The sequence below is a fragment of the Pelophylax lessonae genome (assembly GCF_965119305.1).
Source record: "Pelophylax lessonae genome assembly, chromosome: 1".
Taxonomy (NCBI): Eukaryota; Metazoa; Chordata; class Amphibia; order Anura; family Ranidae; genus Pelophylax; species Pelophylax lessonae.
In genome coordinates, this window is record NC_138768.1 from 601,777,626 (window position 1) to 601,797,021 (window position 19,396).

The 19,396-nt window shown below is 47.8% G+C and overlaps 1 protein-coding gene across 1 annotated transcript in view; it reads right to left on the reverse strand.

Moving 5' to 3' along the window:
* The window catches only part of CENPE (centromere protein E), a 328,099-nt gene that overhangs the window by 129,825 nt on the left and 178,878 nt on the right, over positions 1-19,396 (reverse strand). Inside the window, exons 41-42 of the mRNA XM_082248665.1 lie at positions 7,754-7,858; positions 7,393-7,665 (exon numbers count right to left, since the gene is read on the reverse strand). Of these exons, the coding sequence (XP_082104791.1) occupies positions 7,393-7,665; positions 7,754-7,858 (378 nt within the window). The remainder of the gene's footprint in view (positions 1-7,392; positions 7,666-7,753; positions 7,859-19,396) is intronic.

Sequence of the window (19,396 nt, forward strand, 5' to 3'; positions counted from 1 at the left end):
TCCTTGAGGTCGATGGAAGCCAGGAAATCCCCTGGACTCAGAGATGCCACCACCGACCGGAGGGACTCCATTCAGAACTTCTGAAACAAAGTGGTTTAGAAACTTCAAGTCCCGAATCGGACGCAGCTTGCCCTCCTTTCTGGGCACTGTGAACAGATTGGAGTAAAAACCCCGAAACCTGTCCCACTGTGGAACCGGGACAATCACTCCTTGGGCTAGGAGATCCTGAACCGCCCGATGGTGATCTCGGAAACGATCTGGGGTTAAATGAAGATTTGAGGGAAAGAATCTGTCTGCTGGGCGTGATCGAAACTCGATCTTGTACCCTGACCGAATGAGTTATTGAACCCACCTGTCGTGAATCTTGGCCAGCCAAGGTTCGGGAAAACAGCGCAGACGTCCCCCCACCCCTGAAACGGGTGAGGGCGCCCCTTCGGGTCGAGGCGGACTGAGCCGCCGTGCCAGCGTGGGCGGCTTTTGACTTGCCCGCCCAAGGCTTCCTCTGGCCCCCAGAGGCTTTGAAGGACTTACCTTTGTCTTGTGCCTTGAAGGCACGAAAGGACCCCTGGTTAGGTTTAAAGGAGGGACCCCGCTTGCCGCGGAAAGATTTCCCTCTGGACACCTGGGGCAACTGTGCTCTTGCCCCCAGTGATCCCCTTAACCAGTTCATCCAGAGAGTCCCCAAAAAGACAACTCCCCGCATAAGGGATGTCAGACACCATCTTCTTGGAAGACTGGTCGGCAGACCAGCTTTTCAACCAAACGATGCGACTGATCGTAACTGCGACTAACGGGGCCTCATCCAAGGCCGCGTCACACAGGTATAAAACAGCCTGACCTATCTGATCCACCATCTCCAGTGTAACGGGGGGGGGGGGGGGGGGCGGAATCAGCAATCAGAGTGTGCTTAAGCGCCTTGGCCCACTCCAACGCCCGCCTGAGAAACCATCACCGAAGTGAACACTGGTTTCAGTAAGGAACCTGCTACTAGGTAGATGTGGCGGGTAAGAGTTTCCACCCGCCTATCCGCCGGGTCTTTAAACACCGGAGAATCCTCCGCGGGTATTAGAGTGGCTTTATTTAATCCGGACACAGTGTGGTCCACCTTAGGAGCTGCAGTCCAGTGAGAATCCACCGGATCTGCAAAGGGATACCGGTACTGAAATCTCTTGGGCACCAAAAAAATTACGTTTTAAATGACGCCATTGTTCATTCACGGTATCATAAAACTATGCGGGACAAGGAAAAACCTGACCCGATTTCTGGGCTTTGCGGGTCCCAAAGGAAGACCGCTTACCCGACAGGTGGGGCTCATGATCCAAATATAAAGTGTCCTTAACAGAGCTAATAAGCGCAAACACCTCCTCCGACTGAGACCCCTCAGGGGGTACGCTGTCCGTGGCAACCATATCTGGCTCTGAATCAGAAGACTGAGAGGGCAGGGGCCTTTTCTTAGAAGCCCAGTCAGACATCAACAAATCCACTTTGGACGCTAAAGTCGCAAGTGCAGCAGTAAGTGAGACTATAGCAGAGGATTCAGGAGTATCTGAACCTTCCACCAGATCTGGGGGGAATTTGCTATCCTGGGACTCCATAATAGCAATCTCAAATTTAAATGACACTGGCCCATTAAATCGGCGATTTCCGCGGTCCCCACCGCAATGAAGAGCAAGCCCTGTGCTACAGTAAACTGCAAGAAAATGAATGCCAGCAGGAAAGCAGGCCAGGAAAAACAATACAATCCCCCACAGTGAGCTATACTTGCCCCACGCTGCTGAATCGATCTGCATGTGAAAAAAAGAGGAAGCGACCTCACACCTCTAGAGGCAGACATAGCCCTGAGCCACAAGAAAATGGTTGCCAATGCAAGACTATGGGGAAAGCTCTGGGAAAATGGCCGCTGTCCACATAAGGACAGAATGCCCACACTAAAGATGGCGCCCGAACTGCGCCAACAGCATTGCAGAAAATGGCTTCTGTCCTCACAATGAAGCCAGAGAGCCTGCCCACACCTAAAATGGTAGCTGCGCAGTTTCGCGCCGATTGCGGCCCCCACACAGCTTGTACCATACCCCCAATAGTTGCACAAGCATCTAAGGGACCAGGCAGACCTCCGCAACCCCCCATACAGCGGTGGAACCGCCGCAGCGCCCCCGCAGGGACTGGGAAGGGACACGCAGGGACCGCACTTACAGACACTATACAGAACCCATACCGAACTGCCATCCCCATAAACAGAGGGCCCACATACACACCCCGACAGACATGCCATAGACAGAGGAGTAGCATGGTACTCACCAGTCCAGCGAAAACGTGGGTACCGCTCTGACAGGAAGCCTCCCACTCTGAGTAGTGGTCGTGCTGCCAGCCGAAGGACACTAGCAACGTGCGGCGTACCGCAGTAGAGCCATCCCGGCGAAGATAGCAACTTCGCGGGCTCGTCCCTGAGGTCAGGGACATAGTCGCTTGCGAGGCCTGGGCGTACACATAACCTGCTAACGCTCGATGGCAGGCTGGGATTCCGTAAGGCTCTAGAATAACCAGTGCGATTCCCAGCTCCGCAAACGCTGTAGTCGTCCGAAGTCCGACTAAGCGCAGGAACAAATAAAAAGCCATCTGTTTAAAAGAAATACACTTTTCTAGAGAGAAAAAATAATAAGAAGAAAAAAGGCGGAGACTGCAGCCCCAGCCAGAGAAAAGCCAGCCTACTCCTATGCTAGGCAGAAACAAACTGAATTGGGAATGCAGCTAGCTGGGGGTATTGTACCAGAGGGACAGCCCCCTGTAGGTGTGCCTATACAAAGTTTTTTGTGTATATTCTAACGAATCTTCTGCCTAGCTTACTCCTGTGTATAAGACCAATACCCAGACGTGCAGATTGTATGAGTGGGCGGCGACTGTCAGAGGACGTAAGAGAAATTGGATTTTTGTCTTACTGTAAAATCTATTTCTCTGAAGTTCATTGACGGACGCAGTCTCTGTTCTTCATAACAATAGGGTTATACTGCCCCCTACAGGAATAGGACACTAGGCAGAAAAAAAAGTTCTGGTTATGCCTATGGGCAGTCCCAGGGGGTATACCCTCTCTCCCTGCTATAGGATGTCAGTTTTGTATCAAAGCAATGTCAGAGAAAACAATACCAATCCAACATTAAAAATAGAGGGGTGGGTACTGCTTCCGTCGATGAACTTCAGAGAAAAGGATTTTACGTTAAGACAAAAAGCTGAGTTAGACTTACCGGTAACTCCTTTTCCGAGAGTCTTCCAGGACAGCCCATGAGACCTAGGGCTCCTCTTACCAGGACAGGAAACACATTAAAATCCAATCAGATAAAAGCCTCTGGTCCTCACACAGTATTCTCGAGAACCGTAGGACATTCTTGTAAAACATATACATATATAGATTATATATAATATATATACAAATAATACATAATACAAGAGATCACCGGGTGGGAATCCGGCTATCCTGGAAGACTCTCAGAAAAGGAGTTACCGGTAAGTCTAACTACTTTTCTCAGTAGTCTTCCAGGACAGCCCATGAGGGAGGGACTACTGCCTGGAGCACCTTTCGACCAAATGCCTGCTCCTGAGAAGAGAGGAGGTCCAGGCTATAATGTCTAACAAAGGTCGAAAAGTTAGACCAGGTAGCTGCCTTACAGATCTGATCTGGTGAGGCACCAGCCCTTTCGGCTCAGGACGTGGACAAGGCCCTTGATGAATGTGCGTTGACAAAAGGTGGAGCAACATTTTTGGCTTTATAGGCTTCTGTAATAGCCAGCTTTATCCACCTAGCAAAGGTGGCTTTTGAAGCTGTATTACCCTTGTGTGTGCCAGAAAAAAGTACACATAAGATTTCACATTTCCTAAAGGCTTAAGTCACCTCTAGGTAAGCCAGAAGAACTCTTCTTCAAAAACTAAAATTATTTTCTTTTTCATTATTTGGAAAACCACAAAAGGTAGGTAGTACAATATCCTGTGATCTATGAAAGGAAGTGGCTACCTTTGGTAAAAACCCTGGATCGGTTTTTAACACTACTCTATCATCAAAAATCATAAGAAAAGGCTCTCTAATCGAGAGGGCCTGCAATTCACTGACTCTTCGAGCGGACGTTACTGCAATCAGGAATGCAGATTTCAGTGTGAGTAATTTCACCATTAAATCCTTCAGAGGCTCGAAAGGAACAGTCACTAAGGCTTGAAGGACTAAAGATAAGTTCCAAGTTGGACATGATCTGACAGTCATTGGTTTTGATCGGGCGATTGCCCTGAAAAACCTTCCTATAACGGAACTTTCCCTAAGGGAGTATTGGAGAAAAATGCTAATGGCAGCAGCCTGCACTTTTAACCCTCCTCTTATGTTAGCTTTCTGTTACTATCCATGATGTTAACAGGTCGGTTTTGTCTTAAATCAGCTATAAAATTTCTCTGAACAATTATTTATCATCCAATTCGTTTCTTACCTCTTGGTTACCTTGTTAGGCTTCTTTATCCTTGAAAAGATTGGTTTTAATATTTTTGGTGTGACCCCTTAGACCTTTCTTTTAATAGCATACCTCTCATTTTCAAATTTAAAAAATGGTAAAATAAAGTCAGCAACTCTGAAATGTATTGGTCCTATGTTTCTTCACTTTATTTAGAGAAGCAGACAAGCAGGAAAAGAGATAGGCCCCTCCCTAACTACAGCTCACAGGGTTGAGAGGTGATTGGCTGTCAGTGTTACTAAGCAGAGAGTTGTGTTTATGATTTCAGTTTTGGCACTTATTAGTGTCCTAAAATCCTATATTATAACTGGGTCAGAATTGACCCTAACACCATAAACGTCTTAATTTTCACCACAGTATTTTATAATTTAGTGAAAAGGATTATTTTTCTATTACATTGTTTAAATAGAGGTTGCAGACAAAGTAAAAAAATCTTGATGCAATAAACAAATTTATGTGATACTTATAGACATTCAAAACCTGAAAACGGGTCAGTTCTGACCCTAACATAAGAGGAGGGTTAAGGTACTAAGGGAAAGACCCTTATGGGCAACCTCCTGAAAAAAATTCCAAAATAGACGGTATATCGGGGGAAAGTCTGTTTGTTGCAAAGAGGTCCACCTCTGGTAGGCCCCACCTGGCCGCAATTTCTGCAAAATCTTTCGGGTTCAGGGACCAGTTGTGCCGACACACCCGGTAGCGGCTGAGGTAGTCTGCTAAGCAATTCTGAGTCCCCTTTAGATGAAGTGCTGAAATAGAGGCCAGATTCACTTCGGCCCAAGAAAAAAACCTTCTGGGCGGTGAATTGCAATCTCCGACTTTGCATACCCCAGTTTGTTGAGGTATGCTACCATTCCCTGATTTCTGCTTGAAAGACCTCTAAGGCTTTCTGTACTGCCATGAGCTCTTTTTGATTCAATGATGCCCTTGCTTCTAGTGGGGACCATTCTCCCTGTGCTATTTGGCTCTGGAGATGGGCGCCCCATCCAAAAGAGCTTGCATCTGTGGTTATCCTCTGTGATACCTGAATAACCCAGTCCAACCCCTTGGCGAGGTGGAGTGGAGATCTCCACCACCATAGGGTTCTTTTTACCTTGGAGGGAATTTTTACCTTCATCTCCAAGGAATTTGAAGACCAGTCCCAGACTTTCAGGAGAAAACATTGAAGGGAACGCTTTCGAAACCGTGCCCAAGGTACGGCTGGAAAACAGGAGGTCATAAGGCCCACGACCCTTGAGACGTCCCTGAGTGAGACCCACTGGTTGGTCTGTAAGGAAGCGACCATTTGAGTCATCTTTAAAACCTTGACCCTTGGAAGAAAAATCTTTTGGTCCAGAGAGGAAATCTCGTACCCGAGATACGTCACTCTTTGGGAAGGTGTCAGATAAGACTTCTCTTTGTTGATCATCCAGCCTAGTGACCTGAGGAACTCCTGAACTGTCTGGGGATCCACCACAAAATGGCCGCCGGGCTACACAAACATGGCCACCGATGTCCAATAGCACATGGGCTACAAAAAAATTACGGCCCCACACGGCCTGCGGAGCTTATGGGGGCCGTCGAGGGGACCCCCCAGCCTGCTGGACGGGATTGACAGGAAAGGGGCCCTGGAAGTGACAGGTGAACCCCCCCCCGGCCCGATCGATCGTCGAGTTGCCGGCGGCGCACACCCCGCCCCCACCGTCGGGCCTGACATCCGGTCCCAGCCCCCAAGGGTAGCTTCAAGCGTCCCATAGCCCCAGTAGTGAGGAAAGGAGGAGGGAGAGGGGGCACAGGTAAGGGGGGGATGCCTGACAGGACAGAGGGGAACCCGGGGGTGCGAGGGTCCAAATGCCTAAGGAGGGGGCTGTTGGCCAATAGGAACACTGCGACTCGGGCCTAGACCTGGTCGTATGCGACCTGGCGAGACGTTCAACTCGCAGGGCCAGTTCCCGTCCGGTAGGACTATGTCGTGGCCGACCTAGCGCGGAGCGGAGGTCTGCACGTGCTCGCTGGCCGGCTGGGGCGACCACTGAATCTATATACCCAGCCCTTTGCCCAGCTCTGGCTTAGTTGCTTGTAGATCTCACAGGATAAAAAAAAACGGAGAAAAAACTATGTAGAAAAAAAACTTTTGCCAGGACCAGAGATCCCAGCAAGGAACTTGGTCCTTACTCCTGACTAGGCAGATTAAAACGGACATCCTATAGCAGGGAGAGAGGGTATACCCCCTGGGACTGCCCATAGGCATAGCCAGAACTTTGTTTCTGCCTAGTGTCCTACTCCTGTAGGGGGCAGTATAACCTTACTGTTATGAAGAACAGAAACTGCGTCCGTCAATGAACAATAAAGAAAGGATGGATTTTGTGCTCATGCAAAGCAAAGGGTACAGTGTCGCACGACTGCGCAATTGTCAGTTAAAGTAATGCAGTGCTGTATCGCAAATACCGGCCTGCTCATGAAGAGGAGGGGAGGGTGGGGGTCAATCTTTTGGAGGTCAAGTGGTTAACGGATAAGTTTGCTTTTAGAACAGGTTACACCCCTTTTAGAACATGTTAATTAGGGTGTAACATGTATCATGTTCCAGTACCTGCCCTGCTCACCCCTTCGCCCGTGACAGCTTTCGTCACATTTAAAATCAGCATAGCTGTGAGGGGCTCTGCCTGCAAAGCTGCGACTAAAGCTTACGATCTACCACAGACGATGTAGTGCAAGGGCCTGCCTGACAGGATACTAGGTAGGTCATCATTACATAGTTTTTGTAAAGTTAAAATTTAATGGGGAAAAGCCTGTATGGACAGATTGTAAAATGTATGGTGACCCTTGGCTGCATTGCTAAAGCACCACAGGTTGGGCTTAGGTTTATGTGATGGCACCTAATGAAATACATTTAAAGTAAGGCATGGTATTTCAGACATCTGCAAATTACCTGTTTTTCTGCATCTTCTTTGGAGCAGTTTAATTGGTCCTTCTCCTCTGCCATTCTACTTAGCACAGAGGACAGATCAAATATTTTTTGGGAGGCCTCAGACTTTTCTTCTTCTGCTTGATACAAAGCCAGTTCTTTGTCTTTTAATTGTTGTAAAAGCTGTTCCACTTCTGAAGTCAGCTTCTGCTTATGCTGATCAAGATTATCTCTCTCACTAATAACTTCTTTCAAAACAGTTGCTGTCTCATACAGTTCCATCTCTATTGAAGAGGACTTAAAGAAAGAAGAAACACGTAAAAAAGAAAAAAAAAAAATATAGTGTGAAAACAAGTAAATGTAAACCCAATTGTAGAAAACCTACCTTTTGTTCTAAAGAGGAGATCTCTTTCGTCAATTCATTGACCCTGTCTCTCTCTTGCTGAAGTTCCTCTTGAGTACTTCTTAGATCTTCTTGAGTTTCAACAGACTAGAAGAAATTATAAATACCTTAAAGTGTCATTAAACCCAGACTATAGAAAAACTCTCATTATGTGCAATATAACAGTGTTGATACTCAGAAAAAAACTGTATTTTTGACTTACCGTAAAATCCTCTTCTCTTAAGCTCATTGACAGACGCAGACTTCTTGATTGATATCAGTAGGGTTATACTGCCCCCTACAGGAGTAGGACACTAGACAGAAAAAAAGTTCTGGCTACGCCTATGGGCAGTCCCAGGGGGTATACCCTTTCACTTCCTGCTATAGGATGCCAGTTCTGTAACAAAGCAGTGTCAGAGAAATCATACCAATCCAACTCAAAAACAGAGGGGGGGGGGGGGGGGGGGGTACTGCGTCTGTCAATGAGCTTAAGAGAAAAGGATTTTACGGTAAGTCAAAAATCCAGTTTTCTCTGTCGCTCATTGACAGATGCAGACTTCTTGATTGATATCAGTAGGGACATCCCAAAGCAGTGCCATAAATGAGGTGTGGGACAGCAGAAACAAAACCACAAGGCTGAACATAGCCCACCAGGTAACACAGGACTCAACGAAAACAATAAGATGAGACCCACCTGAGAAACAGAAACCCTCAAGGGAGACCAAGGGCCCCCTTAAAAAGCAGCCCGCAAAACTTTGCAGCAAAAAGAGGCATCCGCAGATGCCAGCACATCAACTTTATAAAACTTTGTAAAGGTGGGAACAGACGACCAGGTAGCCGCCTCGCCAACCTGAAGTACAGAAGCCGGAAGGCGAAAAAAAACCCAGAAAGTACTAAAGCGCCCAAGCAGAATGCTCCTTCACAGGGAAAGGAGGAACCTGACCCTTATTGAATAATCCTGTACCACCGTCTGCCTGACCCATCTGGAAACAGTAGCAGCAGACGCAGGCAACCTTTTCCCAAGGCCATCCGTGAGCACAAAAAAGGAAATCTGACTTGCGAAAAAAGTCAATAGTTGCCAGGTACACTCAGATTGCCCGAACCACAACCAAGGCATGCATGCAATTTTTTGGATGTGTAGGCTGAGGACACAAGGAGGCAAACAAGATGACTTCATGCAAATGAAAAAACGGAAACCACTATTGGAAGGAAGGGCGGTTCCAGACGAAGTATCACTGTATCCCTATGAACCATCAGATAGGAAGAATGACAGGACAACGCCGCCAGTACCGACACCCTACACGCAGCACTAATAGCCACAAAGAAAGGCCACCTTCAGGGACAAGGTAAGCAGAGGAATCCCCTGAAAATTTGCAAAGGGAGGGTTCTGAAGAACCGACAGCACCAATTAAGGTCCCAATGTGGTAACGGAGGTCACACCAGAGATACCAGGTGTCGCACCCCCTGGACGCACCAGGGAAAAAGGTAGCCAATAGCCTTAGGAATAATATTGCCAAGGCCAAGACATGACCCTCGATATACTCAAGGCCAACCTTTGAGAAACTCCCCATGGAAAAAAAATCAAACAATCGAGCCACCGAGCAAGAGCTTGGGGGAACCCCCAACAGACGCACACCACGCAATATATGACTTCCATGTACGATGATTGATCATTCTAGAAGTCGCTTTCCTTAGTGTGAGAAGAGTAGGAATGACTGAAGCAGACAATCCCCTTTTCTTCAGCACCCAGCTATAAACAGCCAAGCAATCAAAGCCAGCGACCGTAAAACAGGATGGAAGATCGGCCCCTGACAGTAGGTCCTCCCTGAGAGGAAGTCCCCAGGGAGCGTCCGCGACTAGCCCAACCAGGTCGGCGTACCAAGCCCAACGAGGGCAGTCTGGAACCACAAGAATGACCAAAATCTCTTCCACCTCTATTCCGCAAAGCAGTTTCAGTAGTAACCTGAGAGGCGGAAAGGCATACAGTAGCTGATACAGACTCCACAGGGCCACCAGCGCATCAGTGGTGTCTACCCGAGAATCCCGGGAGCGGACCACAACCCACTGTACATCACTGTTGATCCGGGACGCCAACAGATCTGTCAGGTTTATTGGGGTGATTAAATAATAGAAAAAAAAAAAACGGAATTTTTGTAAAATCTTACCTGTAAAATTTCTTTCTCCGAGTCCTCCGACAGTCGCCGCCTCCTCTAAGTCATCACTATTGGGTATTGTCCACCTATCCGTAGGAATAGCTAGGCATATAGACTTAGTCAAAAGACAAAAGGCATTAGCATATACACACCCACGGGGGCTGTCCCATCTGGTCAATACCCCCCCTGCATCACCACTCCCAACTCAGTTTGGTAGCATAGCAGTAGGTAATAAGAACCCCAAAAGAGGGGCGGGGGCGGCGACTGTAGGAGGACTCAGAGAAAGGAATTTTACAGGTAAGATTTTACAAAAATTCCGTTTTCTCTTACATCCTCCGACAGTCGCCGCCTCCTCTAAGTCATCACTATTGGGATGTCCCAAAGCAGTATAGACATGAGGGGTGGGAGACGCAACCGTAGAAAAGGCAACGCAGTACCCACATCAGAGAAAGGAATCTTACATGCACCGTAAGAACCAACTGGGCAACAGAAAAAAACAATGCTCAACAGGAGCAACAGCCCAGGAAAGCAAATGCCAACAGCCAGGGACCCAGAGAAAAAAATGCAAGGGTCCATCATGGCACAGCCGCACCGAGAACATAGCGGCCAAAAGAAGCATCAGCTGATGCCAGAACGTCTACTTTGTAGAACTTGGAAAAAAGTGTGCACCGACGACCAAGTCGCCGCCTTGCACACCTGGGTCACCGAGGCCCGATGCCAACAGGCCCAGGAAGTACTCAAAGACCTGGTAGAGTGCGCCTTAACAGGGAAGGGCGGAACCCGTTCCTTCAAGGCATAGGCCTGCTCAATGGTCTGTCTGATCCACTTGGCAATAGTCGCTGCCGATGCAGCCATGCCCTTCCGAGGTCCCTCAGGAAGGACAAAGAGAGAGTCCGCCTTCCGAAAGGATTCCGTAGACTTCAGGTAAACCTTGATCGCCCTGACAACATCCAAGGAATGCAAAGCAATCTCCTTTGAATGCTTAGGCAAGACAATTTCCTCATTAAGGTGGAACTCAGTGATCACCTTGGGAAGAAAGGACGGGGGTGTTCTCAACACCACCTTATCCTTGTGAATTATCAAGTAAGGGGAGCGGCAAGACAACGCCGCCAGCTCCGACACTCTGCGAGCCGAAGTGATCGCCACAAGAAAAGCAACCTTTCGACAGTAGAGGCAACGATATCTCCCTGATATTTTCAAAAGGAGCACGCTGCAACGCGGACAGGACCAAGTTCAAGTCCCATGGAGGTAAAGGCTCCTTCCTAGGAGGAGCCAAATGTCGCACACCCTGAATGAATGTGCGCACCAAGGAATGAGACGCCACAGGGCGTTGGAAAAAGGACCACCAGTGCCGACACCTGGCCCTTTACAGTGGCCAGCGCCAGGCGCTGATCCACTCCAGACTGGAGGAAAGCCAAGATTCTCGACACCGAGTAAGAACGAGGGGAAAACCCCCTGGACTCACACCAGGTGAAGTAGGCTTTCCAGGTACGGTAATAGATCTTACCAGAGGAAGATTTCCTAGCCTTGATCAGGGTAGGGATAACCTCAGAAGATAGACCCTTGTCCTTCAAGACCTGGGTCTCAACAGCCAGCGACTGTAAAGCAGGATGGAAGATCGGACCCCGAGACAGGAGATCTTCCCGCAGAGGCAGACGCCACGGAGGCGCCACTGCCAGGTGAACAATGTCGGCGTACCAAGACCGGCGAGGCCAGTCCGGCGCCACCAGAATCACCATGCGCGGTTCCGAGACCAATCTGCGAAGGAACCGGGATAGTAACCGAATCGGAGGAAAGGCGTACATCAGATGATACTGATGCCAAGGGGCCACCAAAGCATCCGAGGCTGCCGCCAACGGGTCGTGCGTTCTTGCCACGAACCTTTCCACCTTTCGGTTTAGCCGGGATGCGAACAGATCCACGTCTGGGGATCCCCACTTCGCACACAGCATCTGAAAGACCTCCGGGTGTAGGGACCATTCCCCCTGGTCCAGGGTCTGGCGGCTCAGATAGTCTGCCTGCCAATTCTCCACACCCGGAATGTTAACTGCCGAAATTGCCGGGACATGAGTCTCGGCCCAAGACAGGATGTCGGTCACCTCCCGGGCCGCTCGAGCACTCCTGGTGCCCCCCTGGTGGTTGATGTAAGCCACCACAGTGGCATTGTCTGTCTGTACGCAAACAGGCAGGCCCTGGAGACGGTCCAACCACTGGAAGAGACAGAGTTTTATCGCTCGTAGTTCCAGCACATTTATCGGGAGGGAGGATTCCTCCTCCGGCCAAGTGCCCTGGGCAGACAGGGTGCCCAGGACTCCACCCCAGCCCGACAGGCTGGCATCCGTGGTAACCACTGTCCACACCAACGGGCGGAAGGACTTGCCTTCCACCACCGACGGGGACTGGATCCACCACAGAAGAGCCAATCTGGTCCGGCGACTCAAGGAGACCTCCAGATCCAAGGACTGAGGAAGTCTGTCCCACCTGGCCAGGATCTCCGTCTGGAGAGCCCGTGTGTGGAACTGGGCAAAGGGAATTGCCTCGAAGGCCGACACCATCAAACCCAGGCCCCCGCATGCAGGCCCTGAGTGACGAGGACGGATCGTCCCTGAGGGATCGGATTTCGTCCCGCGAAGTCCGGAGCTCCTGACTGGCACGCGATCTCAGAAGCAGATCGTCCAGGTACCCCAGGACCGCAATGCCCTGGGCCCGCAGCAGGCCCAGAACCGGTGCCAACACCTTGGTTAACACCCTGGGTGCCGAAGCGAGACCGAACGGTAACGCCACAAACTGGTAGTGATCCTCCGCGATAGCGAACCGAAGGTACCGCTGATGCCCCTCGAAAATGGGGATGTGCAGGTACGCATCCTTCAGATCTATCGAAGCCAGGAATTCTCCTGGACTCAAGGAGGCCACAACCGACCAGAGAGACTCCATTCAAAACTTCCGAACACGCACGAAGCGGTTCAGCGCTTTTAGGTCCAGAATAGGACGCACTTTGCCCTCCTTCCTGGGCACAGTGAACAGATTCGAATAAAACCCCCGAAACCTGTCCCAATGAGGCACCGGGACAATCACCCCCTGAGCAAGCATGTCCTGCACCGCTTGATGCAAATCCTGCAGACGCCCCGGAAGCAGCTGGAGATTGGAGGGAAAGAATCTGTCCGCCGGCCTGGAAAGGAATTCGATCTTGTAACCTGATCGAACGATTTCCTGGACCCACCTGTCCGAGATCCGGAGCAGCCAAGGTTGGAGGAAACTGCGCAAACGTCCCCCCACCCCAGAAATGGGTGAGGGCGCCCCTTCAGGCAGAGGCGGAGTGTCCCGCCGAACCGGCATTGCCGGACTTCCGCTTACCCGCCCAGGGTTTCTTCTGGTTGCCCTGGGCCTTGAAGGGCTTGCCCTTGGATCGGTTCCGAAAGGCACGAAAGGACCCCTGAGTAGATCTAGACGCAGAACCCCGCTTGCCACGGAAAGACTTGTTCTTCGGGTTCTGGGGTAGCATAGTGCTCTTACCCCCCGTGACGCCCTTCACCAGGGTATCCAACGCCTCGCCAAAAAGGCGAGAGCCAGCATAGGGAAAATCAGCAACAGTTTTCCGCGAGGACTGGTCGGCCGACCAGCTCTTCAGTCATATCAGTCGCCGGTTAAGTACCGCGACACTCGAGAGGCGAGCCACCAAGGGGGCCTCATTTAGGGCTGCATCACACAGATACATGACTCCGTGATGGATCTGGTCCACCATTTCCAGTCGTGCAGGCGGCACGTCATCGGACACTAGGTTGCTTCTAAGCACCTTAATCCAATCAGCCACCGCCTGAGCCACCATAACGGACGCGAAAACGGGTTTGAGCAACGAACCCGCCACCGTATAGGAATGGCGGGCTAGAGACTCCAACCGCCGGTCCGTGGGATCCCGGAAAACCTGGGTATCCTCAGTAGGAACCAAGGTAGCCCTGTTCAGCACGGCCACAGTGTGATATACCTGTGGAGGCACACACCATCGCGATTCCGTTGCCGGCGCAAAAGGATAAAGCAATTTGAACTGACTAGGTACCAGGAATGGACATTTTAACGTGCGCCACATTTCATTAACAGTGTAATGGAATTCCGCTGGGCAGGGAAAAACCTGCGCAGACTTGCGGGTCCTGTGCGTCCCAAATGAGGACACAATGCCCGGAGGACAGGGCTCATCCTCTAAATGTAAGGTTTCCTTAACAGAAACAATCAACTAATCCATGGTCGCCCGTTCTTCGGGTGACCCTGGGGAGGATGTATCAACACCCTCCACCTCAGCCTCCCCCTCAGACCCCGGGGGGTCCAAGGATGAGCGGGACCCTAAAAAGGGCACGCTTGCAGCAGCATCCATATCCCCATCTGAATCAGAAGAGAGAGACAGCCTTGGCAGTTTTCTCGCAGCCCGTTCAGACATCAGTATTTCCATATTTGCCACTAAAGTCACAACCACAGCAGCCAGATCAGGTCGCAGCGGGGCCACAGGAGAACTGGGGCCCCCCACCAAACCTGGAGGAAACTTGCTTTCCTGAGAATCCATGGCTCAAGATAATAAAAAACTACAGTGCAAAAAAGTAATGTACTGTCCCCTTAAATAGCGCTGCGGAGTGCGCAGCCCACCGCTACTGTCACAGCTATGAAGACCCCCAAAAGGAGAAAGAAACTGAGCCAGAAGCAGTATGCAGAAGAAGACAGAGAGATACACTGCAGAGCCCACAGATCGTTGCTACCTGTGCTGTCTAAGAGGAAATGCTGCTGGAGGGGGCAAGCCATAAGCCAGACCCCAGGGAAAATGGCTGCCCCATAGGGATGCATAGGAATCTAAGCCAAGATGGCCGCCGACATGCGGCCGAACCGATCGTTCCACCGCCCACAAAATGGCGGCGGGTGGCGCCAAAATGAGCTGTATACTCGCCCCAGAGGGGCTATACGCTTGTGCATAGTAAAAAAACATGGCGGACCGCGCGAGTTTTCCCCCGTAGAGGTCGCCGCACAACACACAAGTCTGTACCCCCAAACATGCACCTAAGGTGACACTGGGACAGGGACCCCCGGCAAACATACAGATCTGCACACAGCGAACCCCACAGGGATCGCACAGCGAGTCACACAGGCACAGACATGGGGACACACAGCAACACAGACTGCCACCCCAGGCAGAGGCCCCACACAGAAAGTACTTACCTGTACCCGATGGCGTGGGGGAACCTCTATGCACGGATAAACCTCTGTCCTCATCTGACAGGGAGTGCCGTGAGCCAGGGACATGACGCTGCAGTATCGCAGACAAGTCCTGTGAGGTAGCCACCTCACGGCTGCATCCCTGCAGCGAACAGGGATGGGTCGTTCTTAATGCCAGGGCGAACCATAGCTAAACGCTCGATGGTGGGCTGGGGGTCCATCTGACCCTCTGTGCCCTGGAGAACCAGGGCGGCCAGTCCGAATCCCAGCACCGCATGATCCATCTTCATCCGAAGAATAAACTAACACTAGAGCTGGTAAAATAAACAGCTAGTAAAGTGAGAGAAAAAAACTGACATTTAAAAGAAAATCAAATAAAAGATTTAGGAAGGCTGAGACTGAAGCCCCAGCACAAGGTAGCCTGAATATTCCTAAGCTAGGCAAACTAAAACTGAGTTGGGAGTGGTGATGCAGGGGGGGTATTGACCAGATGGGACAGCCCCCGTGGGTGTGTATATGCTAATGCCTTTTGTCTTTTGACTAAGTCTATATGCCTAGCTATTCCTACGGATAGGTGGACAATAGCCAATAGTGATGACTTAGAGAAGGTGGCGACTGTCGGAGGACGTAAGACAAAAATGGATTTGAAAAGCCATGTATATTTCATCTTATGCATATAGATTTTGAACAGTGCAGCATCCATTTTGTAAGGAGTTCGTGGAAAGTTCATATATGTTCTTTTGCAAAATGTCTCTTACAGAGGGTCTATGGTTTCAACATAAAATTCTGTCTAACTATGTAATTGTAAATAAGTGGTACATGGACATCTCATCAGATAAGACATAATGGTAGTGCCAGTCTGTCTGTATTTCACAATGGACAATAGCTCAGTGTATGCAAGTGTATGCATCATTTATACGTGTGTAAGCTGTATATCAACAATTAAGTTTTATTCTATAATTGATATAGTGGAAAATATATAATGTTAGACATATATATATATATATATATATATATATATATATATATATATATATATATATGTATAAGGACTTATGTGTCTTAAAACTAAGGTCTAGTTTAAGTTTTTATGACCCTTATAGATCTTCCAATCCTAGCCTAAATGTCTGAAGTGTTTGACAGAATTCATATAATTAATGGACTTTCACTAGCCAAAAGGTCAAAAGGGTCATCAGATAATAATAGTGGTCTAATTATTTTATATGCTGAATCTAATTAACAGTACAATACTGCCTCTTTTGGAGATGCTACTAAATGCAGTCTCACGGTAACTCAGTATTTTCCAATATACAGTGGGTACGGAAAGTATTCAGACCCCCTTAAATTTTTCACTCTTTGTTATATTGCAGCCATTTGCTAAAATCATTTAAGTTCATTCTTCTTCCTCATGAATGTACACATAGCACCCCATACTGACAGAAAAACACAGAATTGTTGACATTGTTGCAGATTTATTAAAAAAGAAAAACTGAAATATCACATGGTCCTAAGTATTCAGACCCTTTGCTATGACACTCATATTTAACTCAGGTGCTTTCCATTTCTTCTGATCATCCTTGAGATGGTTCTACACCTTCATTTGAGTCCAGCTGTGTTTGATTATACTAATTGGACTTGATTAGGAAAGCCACACACCTGTCTATATAAGACCTTCCAGATCACAATGCATGTCAGAGCAAATGAGAATCATGAGGTCAAAGGAACTGCCTGAAGAGCTCAGAGACAGAATTGTGGCAAGGCACAGATCTGGCCAAGGTTACAAAAAGATTTCTGCTGCACTTAAGGTTCCTAAGAGCACAGTGGCCTCCATAATCCTCAAATGGAAGACGTTTGGGACGACCAGAACCCTTCCTAGAGCTGGCCGTCCGGCCAAACTGAGCTATCGGGGGAGAAGAGCCTTGGTGAGAGAGGTAAAGAAGAACCTAAAGATCACTGTGGCTGAGCTCCAGAGATGCAGTCAGGAGATGGGAGAAAGTTGTAGAAAGTCAACCATCACTGCAGCCCTCCACCAGTCGGGGCTTTATGGCAGAGTGGCCCGACGGAAGCCTCTCCTCAGTGTAAGACACATGAAAGCCCGCATGGAGTTTGCTAAAACACACCTGAAGGACTCCAAGATGGTAAGAAATAAGATTCTCTGGTCTGATGAGACCAAAATAGAACTTTTTGGCCTTAATTCTAAGCGGTATGTGTGGAGAAAACCAGGCACTGCTCATCACCTGTCCAATACAGTCCCAACAGTGAAGCATGGTGGTGGCAGCATCATGCTGTGGGGGTGTTTTTCAGCTGCAGGGACTGGACGACTGGTTGCAATCGAGGGAAAGATGAATGCGGCCAAGTACAGGGATATCCTGGACAAAAACCTTCTCCAGAGTGCTCTGGACCTCAGACTGGGCCGAAGGTTTACCTTCCAACAAGACAATGACCCTAAGCACACAGCTAAAATAACGAAGGAGTGGCTTCACAACAACTCCGTGACTGTTCTTGAATGGCCCAGCCAGAGCCCTGACTTAAACCCAATTGAGCATCTCTGGAGAGACCTAAAAATGGCTGTCCACCAACGTTTACCATCCAACCTGACAGAACTGGAGAGGATCTGCAAGGAGGAATGGCAGAGGATCCCCAAATCCAGGTGTGAAAGACTTGTTGCATCTTTCCCAAAAAGACTCCTGGCTGTATTAGATCAAAAGGGGTCTTCTACTAAATACTGAGCAAAGGGTCTGAATACTTAGGACCATGTGATATTTCAGTTTTTCTTTTTTAATAAATCTGCAACAATGTCAACAATTCTGTGTTTTTCAGTCAGTATGGGGTGCCATGTGTACATTCATGAGGAAGAAGAATGAACTTAAATGATTTTAGCAAATGGCTGCAATATAACAAAGAGTGAAAAATTTAAGGGGGACTGAATACTTTAAGGGGGACTGAATGTAAATTATATATATATATATATATATATATATATATATATATATATATATATATATTGTATTAATAATTAATCTTATAAATGGCTTACCAGATCCAATAATTGCCAGGGTACATGATGGAGATAAAGATGGACATTTATGTATGTACTGAGAGTATGGACAAGTTTATAGGTGTTTTATGATTAATCTTAAATATAAAGAAATTATCATTTAGTTTTAACATCCAAAATATTGGAAAATTAGTAAAGAGGTGTTGCCAATGACATCACCAGTTAATGGGTAGAATATCCCAACCAATGGGGATAATGTTCCTACCTCTGGGTTTAACTTATGGTAATTTTAATAGTCCTTTGTTCAATACCATATAAAAAGAACCCAGATGTAATAGGACACATTACTGACAACACCCATTACACCTACAACATACACACTACTACATCCATCTATATACTCATCTAAACATACTCCATCTTGCTCCATCATTTATCTGAAACTTTGAGGGACGCCAAACGAAACTCCTCCCTCACTGGCCACCATTTTAAGAAGGCATCCATTTTAATGACCATTTGAAGCTAGCAGCCATCTTAAGTTTGGTAAATATAACTTTGCTGTTTATTTGATTTTATTCAATATTGTTTATTTCCTTCCTTATATGTTTTATATTGCATATTTAAAGGTTAATAAGATTACAATCCCAGCTGTATAAACCATAGTAGATTTTTCTCTAAAAAGCGGATTTTTGTTTTTATACATTTTTATTAATATCAGATTTAGTGCATTATTTGCAATTTAGTCTTCCGTTTTGCATAGCTTATGCTCGCTCCATCTGCAGTGGAGTGACTGTCGGCTGTGCAATTCGCAGACAATTGTGGTCTGATTATATAGAACACTTACCTAAGGTTTATGCTATACATGGAGAAAAGGTAATCTTGTTTTATTTTTACTTTCATCATTGAGCTACATATCACATTGCATTTATTGTTTGAAGTTTGTATTTTATGTAGAGTTATCTTTTTGTGTCATTTCCAGTTTGATCATTTATTGTGAATACAGGTCTTGTGAATAAATATTTTTATATATTCCATACTGTAGACTGTTTTCACTAAGATTGGTGTATGCTTTTAAAAAGAAAGTAATCAATTAAAAAGAATTCGCTAAATATTGATTTGTGGAAATAAGTTGAGATTCTCCTACCTCTCAGATCTTTGCTTATTGACATAAATAGACACTGTTATATTCAGAGCAGTATAAATATTCTGACAGATCCCTATCTGGAGTGCCCCAGCTGGGGAACAACTGGTGGAACACCTCCGGATGGAGAAGCCATTCTCCTAGATCCAAGGTCCCTCGAC